The following is a 23,947-nucleotide window of genomic DNA, read 5'->3' as shown; positions in this document are numbered from 1 at the left end:
ATATGTAGTTAGATATACATGTTTCGATGTATGGAAGGCCGTACACGCCATAATGTTATAATGTAAGTCTATGGGAAAGCAATTGGTGGTCTCTACCCTATATTAGAGCTAAAACATGACTTTCGTCGGAAGCCATCACAGGTAATGTTAATGGCCACAAATCCGTTTTAAATGATGTAGAAAGATGTTTTCGTGCAAAAATAAGCGTGAAATTTGAATATTTTTTTAAATTTTGGCCTCTTTTTTTGAAGAAATGTGCCCATTTTTATCTGAGCTTTTGGGCCAAAAATGATCACTTTTATCTCTGTAATGTCAGAGAATGATCAAAATTAATAGACTTTATTTCTATTTTTTACGGAATGAATCATATTTCAGCTTCCAAGTAAATCTTCACGAAAAATTGCAATCAGACGACGACAAGGACTGAATCTGGGCATATAAATCGACAGGGGGTGACCTCAGTAAACTGTCCATATCTTTCTTAAAAATGAACATTTCTTGATGAAACTTTGTAAGACATTTGGTATTGGATCATGTTTGACAATATCACTGTAAAATTTGAAAATGTGATACAAAACATTCATCTATATTAGAGCTAAAACATGACTTTCGTCGGAAGCCATCACAGGTAATGTTAATGGCCACAAATCTGTTTTAAAATGATGTAGAAAGATGTTTTCGTGCAAAAATAAGCGTGAAATTTGAATATTTTTTAAATTTTGGCCTCTTTTTGAGAAATGTGCCCATTTTTATCTGAGCTTTTGGGCCAAAAAAGATCACTTTTATCTCTGTAATGTCAGAGAATGCATGATCAAAATTAATAGACTTTATTTCTATTTTTTACGGAATGAATCATATTTCAGCTTCCAAGTAAAATCTTCACGAAAAATTGCAATCAGACGACGACAAGGACTGAATCTGGGCATATAAATCGACAGGGGGTGACCTCAGTAAACTGTCCATATCTTTCTTAAAAATGAACATTTCTTGATGAAACTTTTAAAGACATTTGGTATTGGATCATGTTTGACAAATCACTGTAAAATTTGAAAATGTGATACAAAACATTCATCTATAGGTCAGAGACCACCAATTCAAAAAAGTACAGGGAACTTACTGGGAATGAGGTAAGTGTATACCTGGGAATAAGGTAAGTCTGTGCGTTCTGATTGGTCAATCATGTAAACAAAACCCAGGAAGTGATTAATTTTTTCAAAATTGATATTTTTTCACTGCATTTACAGTATTTTATTATACATTTTGACAAAATTTGCTACATTTTATGTGTATTGAAAAAAAGTTTTATCAAACGAATTTCTCCCGCCATGCCAACGATGTAAACAGGTGGTCATCTCATTCACACGAAAATTACTTAAATAAAGTATCACTATTCATATGTTTTTTCGTCCGATATTTGGTAGAACTAAGATAGTTCTTGCAAAATATGTAGTTAGATATACATGTTTCGATGTATGGAAGGCCGTACACGCCATAATGTTATAATGTAAGTCTATGGGAAAACAATTGGTGGTCTCTACCCTATATTAGAGCTAAAACATGACTTTCGTCGGAAGCCATCACAGGTAATGTTAATGGCCACAAACCTGTTTTAAATGATGTAGAAAGATGTTTTCGTGCAAAAATAAGCGTGAAATTTGAATATTTTTTAAATTTTGGCCTCTTTTTTTAACAAATGTGCCCATTTTTATCTGAGCTTTTGGGCCAAAAATGATCACTTTTATCTCTGTAATGTCAGAGAATGATCAAAATTAATAGACTTTATTTCTATTTTTACGGAATGAATCATATTTCAGCTTCCAAGTAAAATCTCACGAAAAATTGCAATCAGACGACGACAAGGACTGAATCTGGGCATATAAATCGACAGGGGGTGGCCTCAGTAAACTGTCCATATCTTTCTTAAAAATGAACATTTCTTGATGAAACTTTGTAAGACATTTGGTATTGGATCATGTTTGACAATATCACTGTAAAATTTGAAAATGTGATACAAAACATTCATCTATAGGTCAGAGACCACCAATTCAAAAAAGTACAGGGAACTTACTGGGAATGAGGTAAGTGTATACCTGGGAATAAGGTAATGTCTGTGCGTTCTGATTGGTCAATCATGTAAACAAACCCAGGAAGTGATTATTTTTTCAAAATTGATATTTTTTCACTGCATTTACAGTATTTTATTATACATTTTGACAAAATTTGCTACATTTTATGTGTATTGAAAAAAAGTTTTATCAAACGAATTTCTCCCGCCATGCCAACGATGTAAACAGGTGGTCATCTCATTCACACGAAAATTACTTAAATAAAGTATCACTATTCATATGTTTTTCGTCCGATATTTTGGTAGAACTAAGATAGTTCTTGAAAAATATGTAGTTAGATATACATGTTTCGATGTATGGAAGGCCGTACACGCCATAATGTTATAATGTAAGTCTATGGGAAAACAATTGGTGGTCTCTACCCTATATTAGAGCTAAAACATGACTTTCGTCGGAAGCCATCACAGGTAATGTTAATGGCCACAAATCCGTTTTAAATGATGTAGAAAGATGTTTTCGTGCAAAAATAAGCGTGAAATTTGAATATTTTTTAAATTTTGGCCTCTTTTTTTGAAGAAATGTGCCCATTTTTATCTGAGCTTTGGGCCAAAATGATCACTTTTATCTCTGTAATGTCAGAGAATGATCAAAATTAATAGACTTTATTTCTATTTTTTACGGAATGAATCATATTTCAGCTTCCAAGTAAAATCTTCACGAAAAATTGCAATCAGACGACGACAAGGACTGAATCTGGGCATATAAATCGACAGGGGGTGACCTCAGTAAACTGTCCATATCTTTCTTAAAAATGAACATTTCTTGATGAAACTTTGTAAGACATTTGGTATTGGATCATGTTTGACAATATCACTGTAAAATTTGAAAATGTGATACAAAACATTCATCTATATTAGAGCTAAAACATGACTTTCGTCGGAAGCCATCACAGGTAATGTTAATGGCCACAAATCTGTTTTAAATGATGTAGAAAGATGTTTTCGTGCAAAAATAAGCGTGAAATTTGAATATTTTTTAAATTTTGGCCTCTTTTTTGAGAAATGTGCCCATTTTTATCTGAGCTTTTGGGCCAAAAATGATCACTTTTATCTCTGTAATGTCAGAGAATGCATGATCAAAATTAATAGACTTTATTCTATTTTTTACGGAATGAATCATATTTCAGCTTCCAAGTAAAATCTTCACGAAAAATTGCAATCAGACGACGACAAGGACTGAATCTGGGCATATAAATCGACAGGGGGTGACCTCAGTAAACTGTCCAATCTTTCTTAAAAATGAACATTTCTTGATGAAACTTTTTAAGACATTTGGTATTGGATCATGTTTGACAATATCACTGTAAAATTTGAAAATGTGATACAAAACATTCATCTATAGGTCAGAGACCACCAATTCAAAAAAGTACAGGGAACTTACTGGGAATGAGGTAAGTGTATACCTGGGAATAAGGTAATGTCTGTGCGTTCTGATTGGTCAATCATGTAAACAAACCCAGGAAGTGATTATTTTTTCAAAATTGATATTTTTTCACTGCATTTACAGTATTTTATTATACATTTTGACAAAATTTGCTACATTTTATGTGTATTGAAAAAAAGTTTTATCAAACGAATTTCTCCCGCCATGCCAACGATGTAAACAGGTGGTCATCTCATTCACACGAAAATTACTTAAATAAAGTATCACTATTCATATGTTTTTCGTCCGATATTTTGGTAGAACTAAGATAGTTCTTGAAAAATATGTAGTTAGATATACATGTTTCGATGTATGGAAGGCCGTACACGCCATAATGTTTTAATGTAAGTCTATGGGAAAACAATTGGTGGTCTCTACCCTATATTAGAGCTAAAACATGACTTTCGTCGGAAGCCATCACAGGTAATGTTAATGGCCACAAATCCGTTTTAAATGATGTAGAAAGATGTTTTCGTGCAAAAATAAGCGTGAAATTTGAATATTTTTTAAATTTTGGCCTCTTTTTTGAAGAAATGTGCCCATTTTTATCTGAGCTTTGGGCCAAAATGATCACTTTTATCTCTGTAATGTCAGAGAATGATCAAAATTAATAGACTTTATTTCTATTTTTTTACGGAATGAATCATATTTCAGCTTCCAAGTAAAATCTTCACGAAAAATTGCAATCAGACGACGACAAGACTGAATCTGGCATATAAATCGACAGGGTGTACCTCAGTAAACTGTCCATATCTTTCTTAAAAATGAACATTTCTTGATGAAACTTTGTAAGACATTTGGTATTGGATCATGTTTGACAATATCACTGTAAAATTTGAAAATGTGATACAAAACATTCATCTATATTAGAGCTAAAACATGACTTTCGTCGGAAGCCATCACAGGTAATGTTAATGGCCACAATCTGTTTTAAATGATGTAGAAAGATGTTTTCGTGCAAAAATAAGCGTGAAAATTTGAATATTTTTAAATTTTGGCCTCTTTTTTGAGAAATGTGCCCATTTTTATCTGAGCTTTTGGGCCAAAAATGATCATTTTTATCTCTGTAATGTCAGAGAATGCATGATCAAAATTAATAGACTTTATTTCTATTTTTTACGGAATGAATCATATTTCAGCTTCCAAGTAAAATCTTCACGAAAAATTGCAATCAGACGACGACAAGGACTGAATCTGGGCATATAAATCGACAGGGGTGACCTCAGTAAACTGTCCATATCTTTCTTAAAAATGAACATTTCTTGATGAAACTTTTAAGACATTTGGTATTGGATCATGTTTGACAATATCACTGTAAAATTTGAAATGTGATAACAAAACATTCATCTATAGGTCAGAGACCACCAATTCAAAAAAGTACAGGGAACTTACTGGGAATGAGGTAAGTGTATACCTGGGAATAAGGTAATGTCTGTGCGTTCTGATTGGTCAATCATGTAAACAAACCCAGGAAGTGATTATTTTTTCAAATTGATATTTTTTCACTGCATTTACAGTATTTTATTATACATTTTGACAAAATTTGCTACATTTTATGTGTATTGAAAAAAAGTTTTATCAAACGAATTTCTCCCGCCATGCCAACGATGTAAACAGGTGGTCATCTCATTCACACGAAAATTACTTAAATAAAGTATCACTATTCATATGTTTTTCGTCCGATATTTTGGTAGAACTAAGATAGTTTCTTGCAAAATATGTAGTTAGATATACATGTTTCGATGTATGGAAGGCCGTACACGCCATAATGTTATAATGTAAGTCTATGGGAAAACAATTGGTGGTCTCTACCCTATATAGAGCTAAAACATGACTTTCGTCGGAAGCCATCACAGGTAATGTTAATGGCCACAAACCTGTTTTAAATGATGTAGAAAGATGTTTTCGTGCAAAAATAAGCGTGAAATTTGAATATTTTTTAAATTTTGGCCTCTTTTTGAACAAATGTGCCCATTTTTATCTGAGCTTTTGGGCCAAAAATGATCACTTTTATCTCTGTAATGTCAGAGAATGATCAAAATTAATAGACTTTATTTCTATTTTTTACGGAATGAATCATATTTCAGCTTCCAAGTAAAATCTTCACGAAAAATTGCAATCAGACGACGACAAGGACTGAATCTGGGCATATAAATCGACAGGGGGTGGCCTCAGTAAACTGTCCATATCTTTCTTAAAAATGAACATTTCTTGATGAAACTTTGTAAGACATTTGGTATTGGATCATGTTTGACAATATCACTGTAAAATTTGAAAATGTGATACAAAACATTCATCTATAGGTCAGAGACCACCAATTCAAAAAGTACAGGGAACTTACTGGGAATGAGGTAAGTGTATACCTGGGAATAAGGTAATGTCTGTGCGTTCTGATTGGTCAATCATGTAAACAAACCAGGAAGTGATTATTTTTTCAAAATTGATATTTTTTCACTGCATTTACAGTATTTTATTATACATTTTGACAAAATTTGCTACATTTTATGTGTATTGAAAAAAGTTTATCAAACGAATTTCTCCCGCCATGCCAACGATGTAAACAGGTGGTCATCTCATTCACACGAAAATTACTTAAATAAAGTATCACTATTCATATGTTTTCGTCCGATATTTTGGTAGAACTAAGATAGTTCTTGAAAAATAAGTAGTTAGATATACATGTTTCGATGTATGGAAGGCCGTACACGCCATAATGTTATAATGTAAGTCTATGGGAAAACAATTGGTGGTCTCTACCCTATATTAGAGCTAAAACATGACTTTCGTCGGAAGCCATCACAGGTAATGTTAATGGCCACAAATCCGTTTTAAATGATGTAGAAAGATGTTTTCGTGCAAAAATAAGCGTGAAATTTGAATATTTTTTAAATTTTGGCCTCTTTTTTGAAGAAATGTGCCCATTTTTATCTGAGCTTTTGGGCCAAAAATGATCACTTTATCTCTGTAATGTCAGAGAATGATCAAAATTAATAGACTTTATTTCTATTTTTTACGGAATGAATCATATTTCAGCTTCCAAGTAAAATCTTCACGAAAAATTGCAATCAGACGACGACAAGGACTGAATCTGGGCATATAAATCGACAGGGGGTGACCTCAGTAAACTGTCCATATCTTTCTTAAAAATGAACATTTCTTGATGAAACTTTGTAAGACATTTGGTATTGGATCATGTTGACAATATCACTGTAAAATTTGAAAATGTGATACAAAACATTCATCTATATTAGAGCTAAAACATGACTTTCGTCGGAAGCCATCACAGGTAATGTTAATGGCCACAAATCTGTTTTAAATGATGTAGAAAGATGTTTTCGTGCAAAAATAAGCGTGAAATTTGAATATTTTTTAAATTTTGGCCTCTTTTTTGAGAAATGTGCCCATTTTTATCTGAGCTTTTGGGCCAAAAATGATCACTTTTATCTCTGTAATGTCAGAGAATGCATGATCAAAATTAATAGACTTTATTTCTATTTTTTACGGAATGAATCATATTTCAGCTTCCAAGTAAAATCTTCACGAAAAATTGCAATCAGACGACGACAAGGACTGAATCTGGGCATATAAATCGACAGGGGGTGACCTCAGTAAACTGTCCATATCTTTCTTAAAAATGAACATTTCTTGATGAAACTTTTTAAGACATTTGGTATTGGATCATGTTTGACAATATCACTGTAAAATTTGAAAATGTGATACAAAACATTCATCTATAGGTCAGAGACCACCAATTCAAAAAAGTACAGGGAACTTACTGGGAATGAGGTAAGTGTATACCTGGGAATAAGGTAATGTCTGTGCGTTCTGATTGGTCAATCATGTAAACAAACCCAGGAAGTGATTATTTTTTCAAAATTGATATTTTTTCACTGCATTTACAGTATTTTATTATACATTTTGACAAAATTTGCTACATTTTATGTGTATTGAAAAAAAGTTTTATCAAACGAATTTCTCCCGCCATGCCAACGATGTAAACAGGGGGTCATCTCATTCACACGAAAATTACTTAAATAAAGTATCACTATTCATATGTTTTTCGTCCGATATTTTGGTAGAACTAAGATAGTTCTTGAAAAATATGTAGTTAGATATACATGTTTCGATGTATGGAAGGCCGTACACGCCATAATGTTATAATGTAAGTCTATGGGAAAACAATTGGTGGTCTCTACCCTATATTAGAGCTAAAACATGACTTTCGTCGGAAGCCATCACAGGTAATGTTAATGGCCACAAACCTGTTTTAAATGATGTAGAAAGATGTTTCGTGCAAAAATAAGCGTGAAATTTGAATATTTTTTAAATTTTGGCCTCTTTTTTGAACAAATGTGCCCATTTTTATCTGAGCTTTTGGGCCAAAAATGATCACTTTTATCTCTGTAATGTCAGAGAATGATCAAAATTAATAGACTTTATTTCTATTTTTTACGGAATGAATCATATTCAGCTTCCAAGTAAAATCTTCACGAAAAATTGCAATCAGACGACGACAAGGACTGAATCTGGGCATATAAATCGACAGGGGTGGCCTCAGTAAACTGTCCATATCTTTCTTAAAAATGAACATTTCTTGATGAAACTTTGTAAGACTTTGGTATTGGATCATGTTTGACAATATCACTGTAAAATTGAAAATGTGATACAAAACATTCATCTATAGGTCAGAGACCACCAATTCAAAAAAGTACAGGGAACTTACTGGGAATGAGGTAAGTGTATACCTGGGAATAAGGTAATGTCTGTGCGTTCTGATTGGTCAATCATGTAAACAAACCCAGGAAGTGATTATTTTTTCAAAATTGATATTTTTTCACTGCATTTACAGTATTTTATATACATTTTGACAAAATTTGCTACATTTTATGTGTATTGAAAAAAAGTTTTATCAAACGAATTTCTCCCGCCATGCCAACGATGTAAACAGGTGGTCATCTCATTCACACGAAAATTACTTAAATAAAGTATCACTATTCATATGTTTTTCGTCCGATATTTTGGTAGAACTAAGATAGTTCTTGAAAAATATGTAGTTAGATATACATGTTTCGATGTATGGAAGGCCGTACACGCCATAATGTTATAATGTAAGTCTATGGGAAAACAATTGGTGGTCTCTACCCTGCTGACCTTTCCCGCGATTTTCGACATTTTATAAATTACGCAACAAAAGTAGAGTTTTACACATGAAATAAAAAGAAAATTTGTTTGTGTTAGTGAAATACCAATTTTATTTCACTCGTGAGCACCAAAAAAAGTCATTTCACGCCACTCGTGTAAATATCAGTTTTTAATGCTCACTTGTGAAATAAAATTGATATTTCACTCAAACAAACAAATATCCTCTATATAATTTGTCCAGAAATCAGAAAATGAAAATATTTGATGTAATTCATTTGTTTTCTGAATTTCTAATGGAAGTATGAAGAAATGATTTAAAAATAATTTGCAATTGCATAAACGTATGACCAGCGCTTTCCGTTCATATGAAATCTTTTCCGTGGGAAAGGCCCTTTCTCCAATTAGGTTGTGTTAAACCGGAAACAGTCTCTACTTTCGGTTTTGCTTTTTTTTCTGGGATTGGGAACGAAAAAAAATAAATGAAAGGTAATGTTGTTGTTTCGAAACAGCTCACTGATCTGAACTATTTGTTATAATGTAAAGTGTTATGTCCTTCTGCAGCTTGAGCCATGTCAGTGTGTCACACATCAAATTTGAGAATCTTTTTTCCAAAAATTCGAAACGCACTTTCGTTTTTGACAGAAAAAAATGAAAAGAAAAACAATGGAAGACATAGAAATTAAAATTACTGATTACATATAATATTTTGGTAAGCATGATTTTTATTTGCGCTAGATTTTATGATCTTAAGGTTCTCTTTAGGTATTGCACCAAATGCCAGGAGTATCCTTAGTAGGCAGTGTCTAGTGGCGTCATAGGTGCAGCGACCCTAGGTCAAGCCCACAATACAATACAATAAGTTTTATTTCAAGTCGGCAAGACACAAACATATGGAACATAAGCTCTGATGAGCTTTTTAACCGACCATTAACAAATATATATGAGGTCAACAAGAATATAAATAGCTGTAAAAGAAAATGTTATATATCTAAAAAGCACACAAATTAAGCACATCTAAAGCTGTGGAAAAGCTGCTGATCCTGACCATAGGCCTAAGAACTTCATGTAAATAAAAAACTGAATTAGCAAAACGAGCACAAAAGTGCGACAGAAAAGAAAAATGGTTTTAAAAAATCAATTATCCCCTCAAATCAGATTTGAAAGGAACTGATCAGCAACTTACTCACAGAGAGCAAACACATTGAATATAATATTAAGGAACATGGTTAAACAATCACTGAAATCATATAAAACAATGCGACACATATAAAAACAGAAAGGATATTATGAGGACATGCAATAAGTTACCATGCATAAAATAAATGTAGTTGCTGACTGCAAAGTTGCTCTAACTATCACAAAAGCAAGCACAATACAAAAATAATAAGCACAAAATGATATGCAAAACTATTACAAAAGCAAACACTAAGCTCAGAGTAATAAACACAAATCATATGCAAATGAAACAAGCAAAAGGAGAAGCAAACTAAAAATAAAGCATACTAAGGCACAGGGCAACACTTAATATTATTTAGGTATACGCACCTGTGCTGTGATTAAATTAGAAAAGGAAAATCTCCTAAACCCAGCAAACACCTGATGTTGTTACATTGTTGGATCTTGGACACAACATCAGCCGCCTATAAATACAACATCATATCACAATGTCTAATTGACGTTAGATTTATCTCTATTTTAACCAAACAGATTTAATTCAAAGTTTAACTGTTTAAATAGATGTACTACATCATTACCCACAGAAGACATAAGGACAATAACTTGCACACCATGGCAGTGGATAGGATTATGGCACCATAATCCTAACCTCCGATTCTAGGATTACGGAAGTTCTAGGATTTTCATGAAACTTGGGTCAAGTGATCACCTCATCAAGATGATGTGCAAAACACATGGGTGGCCCATGTTGGCTCAAGGTCAAGGTCACAACTCAAGGTTGAGCCTGCCATTTAATGTCTGCTCTATATCTCCTAAACCCCTTGAAGGGTAATCATGAATCTTTTGTCAAATGTTCACCTTATCAAGATGATGTGCAGAACCCTTGAATCAGGCATATTGGCTCAAGGTCAAGGTCACAACCCAAGGTAAAAGGATTGAGTCTTCAATTTTATGTCCGCTCTGTATCTCCTAAACCCCTTATAGGATAATTATGAAACTTGAGTCAAATGATCTTATCATCAAGACGATGTGCAGAACTTATGAGTCAGCCATATCCGCTAAAGGTCAAGGTAACATACCAAGGTCATAGGTTTGAGCCTTTCATTTGGTGTCCGCTCTGTATCTCCTAAACCCCTTGAAGGATTTTCATGGAACTTTGGTCATTTGATCACCTCATCAGGATGTGCAGAACTCATGAGACAGCCATGTTGGCTCAAGGTCAAGGTCACAACTCAAGGTCAAAGGTTTAAGCTTTCCATTTTATTTCTGCTCTGTAACTCCTAAACCCCATGAAGGATTTTAATGTCTTGGCTATAATATTCCCCTTATCAAGACAATGTGCACAATTCAAAATTCACCCCTGCCAGATTAAAGTCAAGGTCATAAATTGAATGTTTAATGGTTCCACCCAATACCATCAACCCTTTCACTTTCCATAACAGTGGCGGGGATGTAGCTGTCTTTCAGACTGTCTTGTTAATGTGGCATCTGTGTATGTATATTTATCTATTTGGCAGTAAAAGTTTAAGCATGTTTTGAACAACTTGTTTTATTAATCAAAGAAAATATAACACAAAAAGCATGAGTACAAACTTTGACATTTTTATAACAAAATAAGAATGTTTGAAAGTATGGTAAACATTATCTAAGGAATAATACAAAATATCTACCCCATATCTGAAATATGAAAGACTCTCAAGGTTATAACACACTAAATAGTTGTTGTTCTTTATTCTATATAAAATTGACCTATTTCCAATGACCGCAGCTCACATCAGGACCCATTTCAAATGTCTGTAACTTACATTTTCTTGAAGAATATTGTCAGTGCTAACTGAAAATCAAAAGAAAAGTGGGGGTCATGTTTGATGCAAGAAAAATAATTTCAGTCAAACACACAAACTGCAAAATCAGCTAAAAAATGAGACCCCAAGTTATACTGGTGGTGTATGATCTAAGTTTCCATGAAAAATTTTGTCATGTTGTTATTTCATTATGAAAATGCTACCTATATGTCAAGCATACATCTGTCATGTGATTTTAGCAAAAAATTTTCACATAGACTCCCATTATGAAATATTGCGTGAGGTCCAAATTTTTCAAATTTGTCTAGCAAAAAATCAAGCACACGACCCTATCTTTTTTATTTGCTGAATTTTCTAGGTATATTCTGAAGTTTTGAAAAATCAGAGTTTAATCAAATTCTACATTGTAGAAAAAATTTCGATCCAAACGTGCAGAACTACCTTAAGGAAGGCCTAACTGACAGAATATTCAGGTCTATAAACCATGCACCATGTATAATTCTAATAATGGTCAAAATGTTACTTTAGAGCTTGTCTTGGCACTTTTGAATGGCATGGTGCAACCTTACTACTGTGTGTCATAAATGTTTGCCACAATGAGACAGAGGGTTGCATGTAAGTTCCAGGCCTTATTTAAAAGGTCACAGGCTCGAATTAAAGAAAAACCTTGTGTACACAATAGGGGCTGCATTTTTCTCTTGGGTGTTCATTAAATTTAGTCAGAATTATTGCCTTTGATGAAATCTAGATCAAGTTAGATTATGGGTCATCTGTTGTCAGCAACTTAGTCACAAGGTCAAATCAAAGAGAAACCTTGTACATGCAATAGAGACTGTATTTTTCAATTGATTTTCCTGAAATTTGGTCAGAATGATAGCCTTGATGAAATTAAAGTCAAGTTTGAATATGGGTCATCTGGGGTCAAAAACTAGGTCGCTAGGACAAATCAAAGAAAGAAGTTTTGTATGTGATAGAGGCTGTATTTTTCAATTGAGGTTCATGAAATGTGGGCAGAATGATTGCCTTGATCAAATCTATGTCAAGTTCGAATGTAGGTCATCTTGGCTCAAAAACTAGGTCATTATGTCAAATTGAAGAAAATACTTGTTTACACTTAAAGAGACCACATTTTTGGTCCAGTCTTAATGAAAATTGGTCAGAATATTTGTTTTAATGAAATCACTATGTCAAACATGTTTACACTGTTATGGTGTGTTTCTCAGGTGAGCGACTGAGGGCCATCCTGGCCCTCTTGCTTTTTTATTCCACAGAAATTATTTCCTTATTGAAACAGAGTTTTGATACAGCACACATATCTCTATCTCAAATGTCAGGGTCATACTAAGATGAGAGTTCAAAGGTCATTATAATGCCAGATTTTGTAAGTCCTGTATCTTTTGACTTAAATAAGTTTAATTGACAGATTCTGAAATATTTGTGTCATAAAGGTAGTGTGTCAAGAAATACTGGTAATGGGCTTGGCATTGTTGCCTTGGGCATCAACATTCTTAGTGTTCTTGTTTCATCAGATATCATGATATGTCCACATCTTGTGTTTTTATGTCCCCACATTTGTGTAGTAGTCATATAGCATTGCTGTCTGTATGTCTGTCCATCTGTATATACATCTGGAAATCTTGTGTGTCTAACTCTTTCTACACTGTTAGCCTGATTTGGTTCTAACTTTCACAGATGATCAAGCTTGATGCCCAGAATATATATACTATTTATGACATGCTTGAATGTTTCTCAGATGAAGGACCTTGATATGAAGATTACCATTAATAATGGACTTTTTTTTTCTGTGGCTATTTTTCTGGAATTTCGGCCCATTCTTAAATTCACAATATAGGCAATAGTGAAGAAATTTGTGTGTTCAATTTCTCCTACACTTTTACTTCAAACTTTTGGTTGAACAGCCTTCATGTGAAGATAGTCTCTACTAAAAACTTTGTTCTTTTGAGGATGGCGCAGTATGTGAGGGCATTCATGTCCAATGGACACAATGCTAGGGTAGCATTATAATCCTCTGTTTAACATTAGCTTAGATATAGTAAATCGAACAGGAATTTTCAAATTACACCCTCCCCTTTGTGAGTTAAGTCATAAATCCTTGTCCAACACCCCAGGGAACTCATTAAACTACATTAACCTTTAGCCTGCTGGTGGCAAATGATTCTGCCTTAAAAGTTTGCGACCAGTGCAGACCAAGATCAGCCGGCACGTATGGCCTGCACTGTTCGCTATTCAGTAAGTAAATCTTCAGCAAGCATCCAACTGAATAACAATTGGTACTGCCCAAATTGAATGATGGACCAGTCATTTTTAGAAATTCAGCAGGGTCAAGGTTAAACCATAATCTGGAGAAAGTTACCATTATACGCTTAAAAAACTGATTGAAAAATAGAGGATATTACATGAGTGTCTTTTCATATTGAATTTATTAAACGAGTTGAATAAAATGATAAAATGCGAGGCTCTCAATTTTACTCAGTGAGTTTAATAAATTCAATGTGGAAAGTCACAAATGTAATAATCTTTTTATTCCATGTAAGCCTTTCTTGTCGAAACATAAAATATTGACTTTCTTTTACTATATAAACAAGACAATTTGACTGACGTCGACGTCAAAGCTTTATTACATTAGTGTATTATCATTTTTATTTAATGGCTTTATTACACTCCCGCGACATCAAACATGTGATAATGTGGTTTATGTCATAAGAAAAGACACTTCCGGATTTATTATTGACAGAAAAATATCTCTGACTTTATATTCTATTGTGGATGATATATCAAGACACATTAAGGTACTACTTGGGCTGATATATATGTGCAAAGTGTAAATTCTTGTGCCTAAAACGAATTTATCAATGAAAACATGCAATATGTTCAAGTTTTCATTAGCACATCCAGCAAACAATCTGCATTGAACTTTTTGTGCCCCCCCACCCCATGAGTGGTGGGGGCATATAGATTTGGTCTTGTCCATGCGTCCATCCGTCGAAGTTGGTTGCTCCAAAAGTAATTGATACAAATTGATGAAACCTTCTGTGAGTTTTTATCATGATATGAATTTGCGCACCTTCTTTTTTTTTGACTGCCTCCGCCCCTATTTTCAGTAGTTATGACCAGGCCTGAAATAGTCAAAAATGCACATTAACTTGTGATGCATCTAACTCAAAAAGAATTACATATAAATTGATCAAACCTTGCATAAGTCTTGATCATAATATGAACTTGCACACCTCCTATTTTTTGACTGCCTCCGCCCCTATTTTCAGAGTTATGGCCCCTTATATTGTCAAAATGCACATTTTCACCTTGTGACGCACCTATTATATGAAAAGTATAATATATATTTGAATAAAAATTTCATGAGTCTTTATCATGATATAAACTTGCACACCTCTTATTTTCTGGCTGACTCCATCCCCTATTTTTAAAGTTATTGCCCCTGAAGTAGTAAAGTTTTCATCTGAACACAAGACACAATCTGTTTCAAACATATCTGTGAAAGTGGACGGCTCTGAAATCAAACAATCAGGCAGTGTCAGGAACCTCGGTGCTTTCCTGGATTCGAACATGAGGATGGAGCAACATGTGAATAGTGTGTGTAGGAATTCCTATGCACAGTTGCGGCAAATTAGTCACATCAGACAATATATAACCGCAAACGCAACCAAATCTCTAATCAACTCTCTTGTTACATCACGTTTGGATTATTGCAACTCTCTTCTATATGGAATTCCAAAACGGTCAATGAACAAACTGCAATATGTCCAAAACACGGCAGCTAGAATCGTAACCAGAACATCCAGATACGACCATATAACGCCTGTTCTGCGTGAACTCCACTGGCTTCCTGTGCAATGTAGGGTAGAATACAAAATTATAACACATACATATAAGGCACTCAAAGATCAATCACCAGCTTATGTAGCGAACATGCTAGAAATATATACACCATCCAGAAATCTGAGATCGCAGAATAATGCATTAAAACTAGTGGTGCCCAAATGTCGAACAATACGTTTTGGTGACAGGAGCTTTCAGACAGCTGCTGCGAGGTTATGGAATGACCTCCCATCTGGCATAAGAGAGTGCAAGACCGTGCAAAGTTTCAAAAAAGCGCTAAAGACGCATTATTTCATACAATTCTTTGGCAACTAACATCTCACTGATTACCTGATTTATAATGTAGGTACTTTGCCGGCCAATTAATTACTTTAATTAAGAACTCCAGTGTGACAGAATAATATTGGCGGTGTTTTTTTTTTCTGTGGGATGTATCGTGGATGTTCTCCGGACCGTTTAGGTGGGGATTGGCCCAATCATCCGGGACGGTTTGCATGCTGTGATGCATTTCGCAGACATCATACCGTTTAATTCTGTCTGTTCAAAATGTAAGATATCTTCTGTTCTATTCTGCTCTGACCTGTGTCTTTGATAGGTCAGTTAATGTTTTATGATATTGTATTTTGTTTCATGTTTTGATCTGCCTACCTTCCAATTTAAAATGCTTGGTATCTTATTACCGTAATGTAATTTTAATTTCTTCTATAATAGTTCAATTCCCATTTTTTATTGAACATTATATAAATGTTTTTATGTAAAGCACTTTTGAACGTATTTTTATATGAAAAGAGTGCTATATAAATGTGGTATATAATAATAAAAAAAAAAAAGTTGTTTGTGAGTGACATAGGGCAAAAAGTATATGGCCAAGAATAATGAATCCTTTTCATAAAATGTTTGTTGAGGCTATACCCTATTAAGACTGGAAACATTTGAATTATTTCTGCTTATTTGTGACAAATGTACCAGAGGAGGGCACACTCTGTGTCCTACAGACACATTCTAGATTATTTGACGAAAGCAACTTTGCACAGCCATATAATGGTAACCTTAGACGAGAGACAGGGACAGTCAGATGTTATCAGGCTGTCCCGAAGTTTTGAAACATCCTATTATTTGGACAAGTAAATTTGATACTTAAAATGTTTCTGAAGGACATCATTAGTATAGTTTTACTTTTAGAGAATTTTCTTTTAAACTTGCATTGACTCATTGTGATGTTCTTTTATCCTTCTTTCCATTCCAGAGATACAAAACAAAAAACTGAAAGATGAGGTGCTCACGCACCGGCTGTGGTAAAGAGGGTGATGGTAAATTCTGTGACGAATGTGGAGCCAAGATGGTTGATGAGAGGATGGACACTGTTGTTATTTGTAGTGGTAAACTTGAAGATGACTCACCATGTGGAGCAGAGCTGGAGCCGAGTCAGAAGTTCTGTAAAAACTGTGGGGTCAAAGTTGATCAGTCACTGTTTTCAAGTTTGCAAGACACATGTCCTAATTGTGGTAAAGTTCTTGAGCAGGAAGCGAAGTTTTGTATGGAGTGTGGACATAGACTGAAAAAGCCAGTAGGAGGTAAGTAGCAGATCTATAGTTTGAACGTTCTAAATATTTTATCATCCCTGGAGAACTATGATTTTAGTACTTTTCAGGAGGCAGAATGTTTAGTTTACATAGTTTGGAAAAAACATGACTAACATGATCCTCCGGTTTTATAATTACACCAATTACAACACTGCTCTTTTGCTGCTAAACTTGATTTCATTATAAGGTAAATGATCTGTAACCTATGCATATATCTAATGTTGATCAACAAAAATTTGAATCATAAACATGTTTTCATAGTTAAGGTAAATGATATTAATAACTTCGTTATAAAAAATGTAAAAATTGAATAATTATCACTTTCCTTTATAATTTATTTCTTTAACCACGACAAGATTAGCAACTTGATGTAGCCATTGCAGTTCCAGTAAGAATGCAAGGTATCATCAGGTTAGATGATAATAAACAGGTTAATAATTAGTGTAGAACTACAGTTTTGAGATAAGGCAGGCTTGGAAAACTACTTAATCTCATTTATATGCATGAAGCAGTCTTCCTTTTTTATGCCCCCACTTTGGGGGGGGGCATATAGATTTGCCCCTGTCCGTCCGTCCTTCCGTCAGTCTGTCTTTCCGAAAATGTTGTGTCGCGCCTAGCTCCAAAAGTATTTGACATAGAGTCACAAAACTTTACAGGAATGTTGGTCAGCATGTGTAGTTATGCACCTGGGGTTTCGCGTCCGGATTCATTCAGTTGTGTAGGAGTTATGGCCCCTGACTTTGTAAAAATTGGTGATTTTAGTGTTGTGTCGTGCCTAGCTCCAAAAGTATTTGACTTAGAGTCACAAAACTTTACAGGAATGTTGGTCAGCATGTGTAGTTGTGCACCTGGGGTTTCGCATCTGGATTCATTCAATTGTGTAGGAGTTACGGCCCCTGACTTAGTAAAAGATTGGTCATTTTAATGTTGTGTCATGCATAGCTCCAAAAGTATTTGATCTAGAGTCACCAAAGTTTACAGGAATGTTGGTCGGCATGTGCAGTTGTGCACCTGGTGTTTCGCGTATGGATTCATTCAGTGGTGTAGGAGTTATGGCCCCTGACTTAGTTAAAAATTGGTCATTTTAATGTTGTGTCGCAGGTAGCTCCAAAAGTATTTGACCTAGAGTCACCATTTTGAAGTTTACAGGAATGTTGGTCTTCTCAGACCACAGCATAGTCATTGTGGAGTTCAAGCAACATTAAAATACGGTGATGAACAGGTATCTAAAAATCTCAAGAAAGCATATATGTTTATATGTACATTATATGGTTATTTTTTGCATTTTTTTTTTAATAGCAACATATTGTTTTCCCAAAGTTGATTTGTGTCCTTTGTCATGTAATGGGGGCATCTGTGTCCCATGGACACATTTATAGTTTTTCATATTAAAATGTTTCCACAAAGAGAAGGAGTGTTGGTGCAAACTCCTGGCCCCTATCTCTAAGGCCAAGGTCACACTGATGGGTCGAAGAATGTTGTTTAGGCCATACCTGCATTGAGCAATTTGTTTTTATTTGGAAGAGATAGTTACCCCGGGGCGAGTGAAACAGATTGTTGCCACAGGATAAAAACCCTATCTCAATGGTCAAGTTCACACTAAGGGGTCAAGGGGCATGTCAGATATTGTTGCTTGTGATTGGAGGTCAGATGGACAAGGTGTAATGTGATTGGGGGTCAGCTTTGTAGAGTGTTTTGTGATTGGAGGTTAGTTGTGTAAAGTGTAGTGTGATAAGAGGTCAGATGGACAGAGTGTAGTGTGATTGGAGGTCAAATTGGTAGAGTGTAGTTTGATTGGAGATGAGCTTGGTAGTCTGTGTAGTATTATTGGAGGTCAGTTGTGTAAAGTGTAGTGTGATTGGGGGTCAGCTTGGTAGACTGTAGTGTGATTGGAGGTCAGCTTGGTAGAGTGTAGTATTATTGGAGGTCAGTTGGATAGAGTGTAGTGTGATTGGAGGTCAGCTTGGTAGAGTGTAGTATTATTGGAGGTCAGTTGGATAGAGTGTAGTGTGATTGGAGGTCAGCTGGATAGAGTGTAGTGTGATTGGAGGTCAGTTGGATAGAGTGTAGTGTGATTGGAGGTCAGCTAGGTAGGGTGTAGTGTGATTGGAGGTCAGCTTGGTAGACAGCAGTGTGATTGGAGGTCCGTTTTGTAGAGTGTAGTGTGATTGGAGGTCCGTTTTGTAGAGTGTAGTGTGATTGGAGGTCAGTTTTGTAGAGTGTAGTGTGATTGGAGGTCAGTTTGGTAGAGTGTAGTATAATTGGAGGTCAGTTGTGTAAAGTGTAGTGTGATTGCAGGTCAGCTTGGCCAGCTTGATAGAGTGTAGTGTGATTAGAGGTCAGCTTGGTAGGGTGTAGTGTGATTAGAGGTCAGTTTGGTAGAGTGTAGTGTGATTGGAGGTCAGCTGGGTAGAGTGTAGTGTGATTGATCACAAGCAACAATTAATTAGTTAAAGTAGTGTAATTGAAAGTTAATTGGGTAGAATGTAGTGTGATTGATTGTTAATTTGGTAGAGTGGTGTAATTTATCCCCCCGCCAAAGGCGAAGGGGATATTAGATTATGCTCTCCGTCCGTGCGTGCGTGTGTCCGTCCGTCCGCAACGATCTTTGTCTGGAGCATAACTCCAAAAGTACTGCAGGGATTTCCTTCAAACTTCATACACTGATAGAACACATTGGGAGGAAGTGCAGTATGCAAGAACAATAACTCTACTTTGCCTATTTTTTGAGTTATTCCCCTTTATCATATTTTCTTAAAAAATTTTGTCCGGAGCATAACTCTAAAAGTACTGGAGGGATTTTCTTCAAACTTCATACACTGATAGAACACATTGGGAGGAAGTGCAGTGTGCAAGAACAATAACTCTACCTTGCTTATTTTTTGAGTTATTCCCCTTTATCATATTTTCTTAAAAAAATTTGTCCGGAGCATATCTTCTTCATGCATGGAGGGATTTTGATATATCTTGGCATAAATGTTCACCACCACGAGGCGGAGTGTCTTGCGCAAGAACTAGGTCCCTAGGTCTAAGATCAAGGTCACACTTAGAGGTCAAAGGATACAAGAATGAAAACCTTGTCCGGAGCATTTCTTCATCATGCATAGAGGGATTTTGATATAACTTGGCACAAATGTTCACCACCACGAGACGGAGTGTCATGTGCAAGATCCAGGTCCCTAGGTCTAAGGTCAAGGTCACACTTAGAGGCCAAAGGTCAGATACGATACAAGAATGACTTTGTCCGAAGCATTTCTTTTTCATGCATAGAGGGATTTCAATGTAACTTGGCACAATTATACACCATCATGAGACGAAGTGTCATGTGCAGTTCCCTTCTTTAGAATTACTTCCCATTGTTGTTACTTTAAATAGCTTTTATTGTAACTTTTTCATTACTAGTCGTAGGGAAAAATCGAGACCACTTTTCTGTAGTACAACATGCATGCTACATCCAATTTTGAGGTGTATTTTGACCAATCTGTACCTGGTAAAGATTTTTGTGTGGACTTACAATTTTTTTTTTTTTTTTTTTTTTTTGAATTAACTTCCCTTAGTTCTTACTATAAATAACTTATATTGTAACATTTTTATAATTGACCGTAGGGAAAAAACAAGACCACTTTTCTGTGGTACAACATAGATGTTAATTTCCAATTTTAGGTGTATTTTAAGGTATCTCTACCTGGTAAGGAGCTATTTTGTGGACTTAGAAAAACAAAAGACTTACAATGATTACTAAATAACCACAAAATTAAAATTCCATTTGCAAATACAGCTGCTAGAGTAAAGAAGTTTGCTGTGACGGTCGTATATTGTGACATTCTGGCATTCTTGTTCCCTGTAAAATTTCCATTCCTTCTTTTTACAGTAGCCATATAGAAAAACATCATAGCTATACTGTTCATGAAAATTAATAAAAATTAGCAGTAAACCACCTCACCACTGACTTATTCTTTCTTCCACATCTTTAAAACCCCTGATGCGGACCACAACTAAACGGTTCTTCAAAACTTTCCCCAAAGTTAATACTTTCAGACACTAACTTGCCAGGAACTTTAGCCTTCAATTATAATATGCCCGGCGGGGGGATTAGCCATGTCTAACATGGCTCTTGTTGGAAATTAATTAGGTAAAGTAGTGTGATTGAAGGTTAATTGGGTAGAGTAGAACTGGGTGGAGTGTTGTGTGATCTCTCCCTCTCTGTCCATATAAATAATTTAATCTTGTTGGAAAAAATGGTATTATAAAATTGTGACAGATAAGCAGATATAAATATACAACACTGTAAGTGTAATTGTGTTGTCTAGGTTAATTGGGTAGAGTAGAACTGGGTGGAGTGTAGTGTGATCTCTCCCTCTCTGTCCATATAAATAATTTAATCTCGTTGGAAAAAATGGTATTATAAAATTGTGACAGATAAGCAGATATAAATATACAACACTGTAAGTGTAATTGTGTTGTCTACCTTGTAAAAATTAAAATTTGAAAGGGGAGCATGCCACTAAACCCTTAATAAGTGTACCTCAACATGCAATTTATCAACACTGAGCCCCTGTTCTGTCTGATTTCAAGTAGAAAGTGGAGTGACATATTCATAACACAAAATGCCTTTATTTAAAATGTGGCTTTCACATTTATTTTTCCATGATGAACAAAATATACTAATTTCTTGTTAAATCCTCTCTCTGATAATTGTTTTCCCTAATATTTATCAAAGGTTTGAATATTGATGAACACACTAGAATGTTTTTTTGAATGTACTGTTCTTGATTAACTCCATTTAAGTCTTGAACTGTAAATGTTCATGCAGCTTTTCTAACCATGTAATTCTGCACAACATCTAATTGGACAGTTATTTCATCTGTCTTTAAAGCCTAATGGAACTTTAGTTTCACCTGTTTTTTTAGTTAATCGAATCTAATTTTTGGAAAATAGGTATTTTCTTAATATATACAGCATGACTTAAGTATTTTCTCTCATGGCTTCAATAGATTAGATATTTTCGGGAAATTAAGTTCACAAATTGACTTTGTGCAGGAGAACAGTAGACCTTCCTTGAAATTATAGGAAGTCTTCAGTTACAATTGATTATACTGTATTTTAATTTAGTTAATTGCCTTTATTTACTATTTACTGTATTTTTATGATCCTTGAAGAGCAACCATACAGTTGCAGCTTTCTCTGAACATTCGTTAGGTACTGAGAACAATAGGTAACAGTAAATTCTGTTCATTCCGTAGTGCATATTGGATACCTTTTAGCTCACCTTCGCCACAAAGGCTCATGGTGAGCTTTTATGACTGCTCAATGTCTCGTGTCGTGTGTCCGTCAACATTTTCTAAAAAAATCTTCTTCTTGAAAACCGCTTGGCAGAATTACACCAAACTTCACAGGAATGATCCTTGGGTGGCCCCCTTTCAAAACTTTTCATAGAATTGAATTTCATGCAGAACTCTGGTTGCCATGGTAACTGAAAGGAAAAAAAACTTTTAAAATCTTCTTGTCCAAAACCACAGGGCCTAGGGCTTTGCTATCTGGTATGTAGCATCATCTAGTGGTGATGTCTACCAAGATCGTTCAAATTATCCCGTTAGGGTCAAATAGGAAATTATATATTAATATATAGGAAAAAATACTTAAAAATTATCTGATCCTGTTTCCAAGACTGTTTAATTATTATTAGCTGATGACCCCAAGTAATATGATGTTACTTGACTGTGACCTTGACCTACTGACCTACTTTCTTGTTCTTTAAGATACAGCCTTGAAATTTGGATGACATACACAGTTTTGCACACAGACCGTAAAACTGAATTTCATTGACCATGAATGTGACCTACTGACTTTCCCAGTATTTTAGCATCAGTTTGACATTTGAAAAATGTAGCTCGTATTACTCAGGTGGTGAGTGATCCAGGGTCTTTATGACCCTCTTATTGTCGCTTGTTGGGCAATTTATAACAAAAAAAATACCCAATAAAGGTTCATCCGTAGTAACGTCCGTCGGTCCATCCATCTGTCAGTCACACTTTTGTCTGGCATTTTATTGAAACTTCACAAAATGATATACTATTAGGCAAACATTACACTTAATGATATGCCCCATGCTTAAATTTCTCCCTTTATTCAATTTTCTTCTTTTTATTATCTCCATTTATTTTGTTTCTAATACGTTATTCCCCATATATTGGGACAACACATGCAACGGGGAGCAATCATAAGGTTTTACTGATTCCTTGTCATTGATTTACATTGACAACTGCTGGTATCAAAACTGTGACAGATAAATCTAATTTAAAATAAGGTACATGCTAGAGTCTCTGTATATGAGATCAATTACCAACCTCACTGGATCAAGTCCCATAACTCTGACATGTGTTTTCGGCAAATTATGCCCCCTTTTGGACTTAGAAAATTCTGGTTAAAGTTTTGCATGAAAGCTACTATCTGCAGAACAAATGCAGATAAAGTTGAAACTTCACATGTGCCTTTTGGGTTATAAAACTAGTTGATAGCATCAAGTCCAATAACTCTGACATGCATTTTGGTCAAATTATGTCCCCTTTTGAACTGAAAACTCTTTTGATATTTCAAAATTTTTGGTAATATTTTCTTGCTTCTGGGACAATATTTGGAATACTCGAGCATTGGCTGTTTTACAGACAGCTCTTGTTATGTAATGGCTTTATTACACTCGCGCGACGTCAAACATGTGATAAGATGATTTTAATTATATTCACTGCTTTAATATTGAAAACAAAATTATTTGACCACAAAATGGAAGAATAATTTATTTTCTTCTGTGTTCTGTGGAAAGTAGCTTGAAGAGTGT

The 23,947-nt window shown here is 34.8% G+C and overlaps 1 protein-coding gene across 1 annotated transcript in view; it reads left to right on the top strand.

The window, feature by feature from the left end:
* Window positions 1-9,105: 9,105 nt before the first annotated feature.
* The window catches only part of LOC128553867 (myb-like protein X), a gene marked incomplete at its 3' end in the record, with an annotated part of 29,118 nt that continues 14,276 nt past the window's right edge, over window positions 9,106-23,947 (top strand). Inside the window, exons 1-2 of the mRNA XM_053535059.1 lie at window positions 9,106-9,176; window positions 16,776-17,103. Coding sequence (XP_053391034.1) covers window positions 16,800-17,103 — 304 coding nt within the window. The remainder of the gene's footprint in view (window positions 9,177-16,775; window positions 17,104-23,947) is intronic.

The sequence above is a fragment of the Mercenaria mercenaria genome, unplaced genomic scaffold (genome assembly GCF_021730395.1).
Source record: "Mercenaria mercenaria strain notata unplaced genomic scaffold, MADL_Memer_1 contig_4413, whole genome shotgun sequence".
Lineage (NCBI taxonomy): Eukaryota > Metazoa > Mollusca > Bivalvia > Venerida > Veneridae > Mercenaria > Mercenaria mercenaria.
The sequence above is the reverse complement of the archived record's forward strand: the minus strand, read 5'-3'. Positions and strand labels throughout refer to the sequence as shown.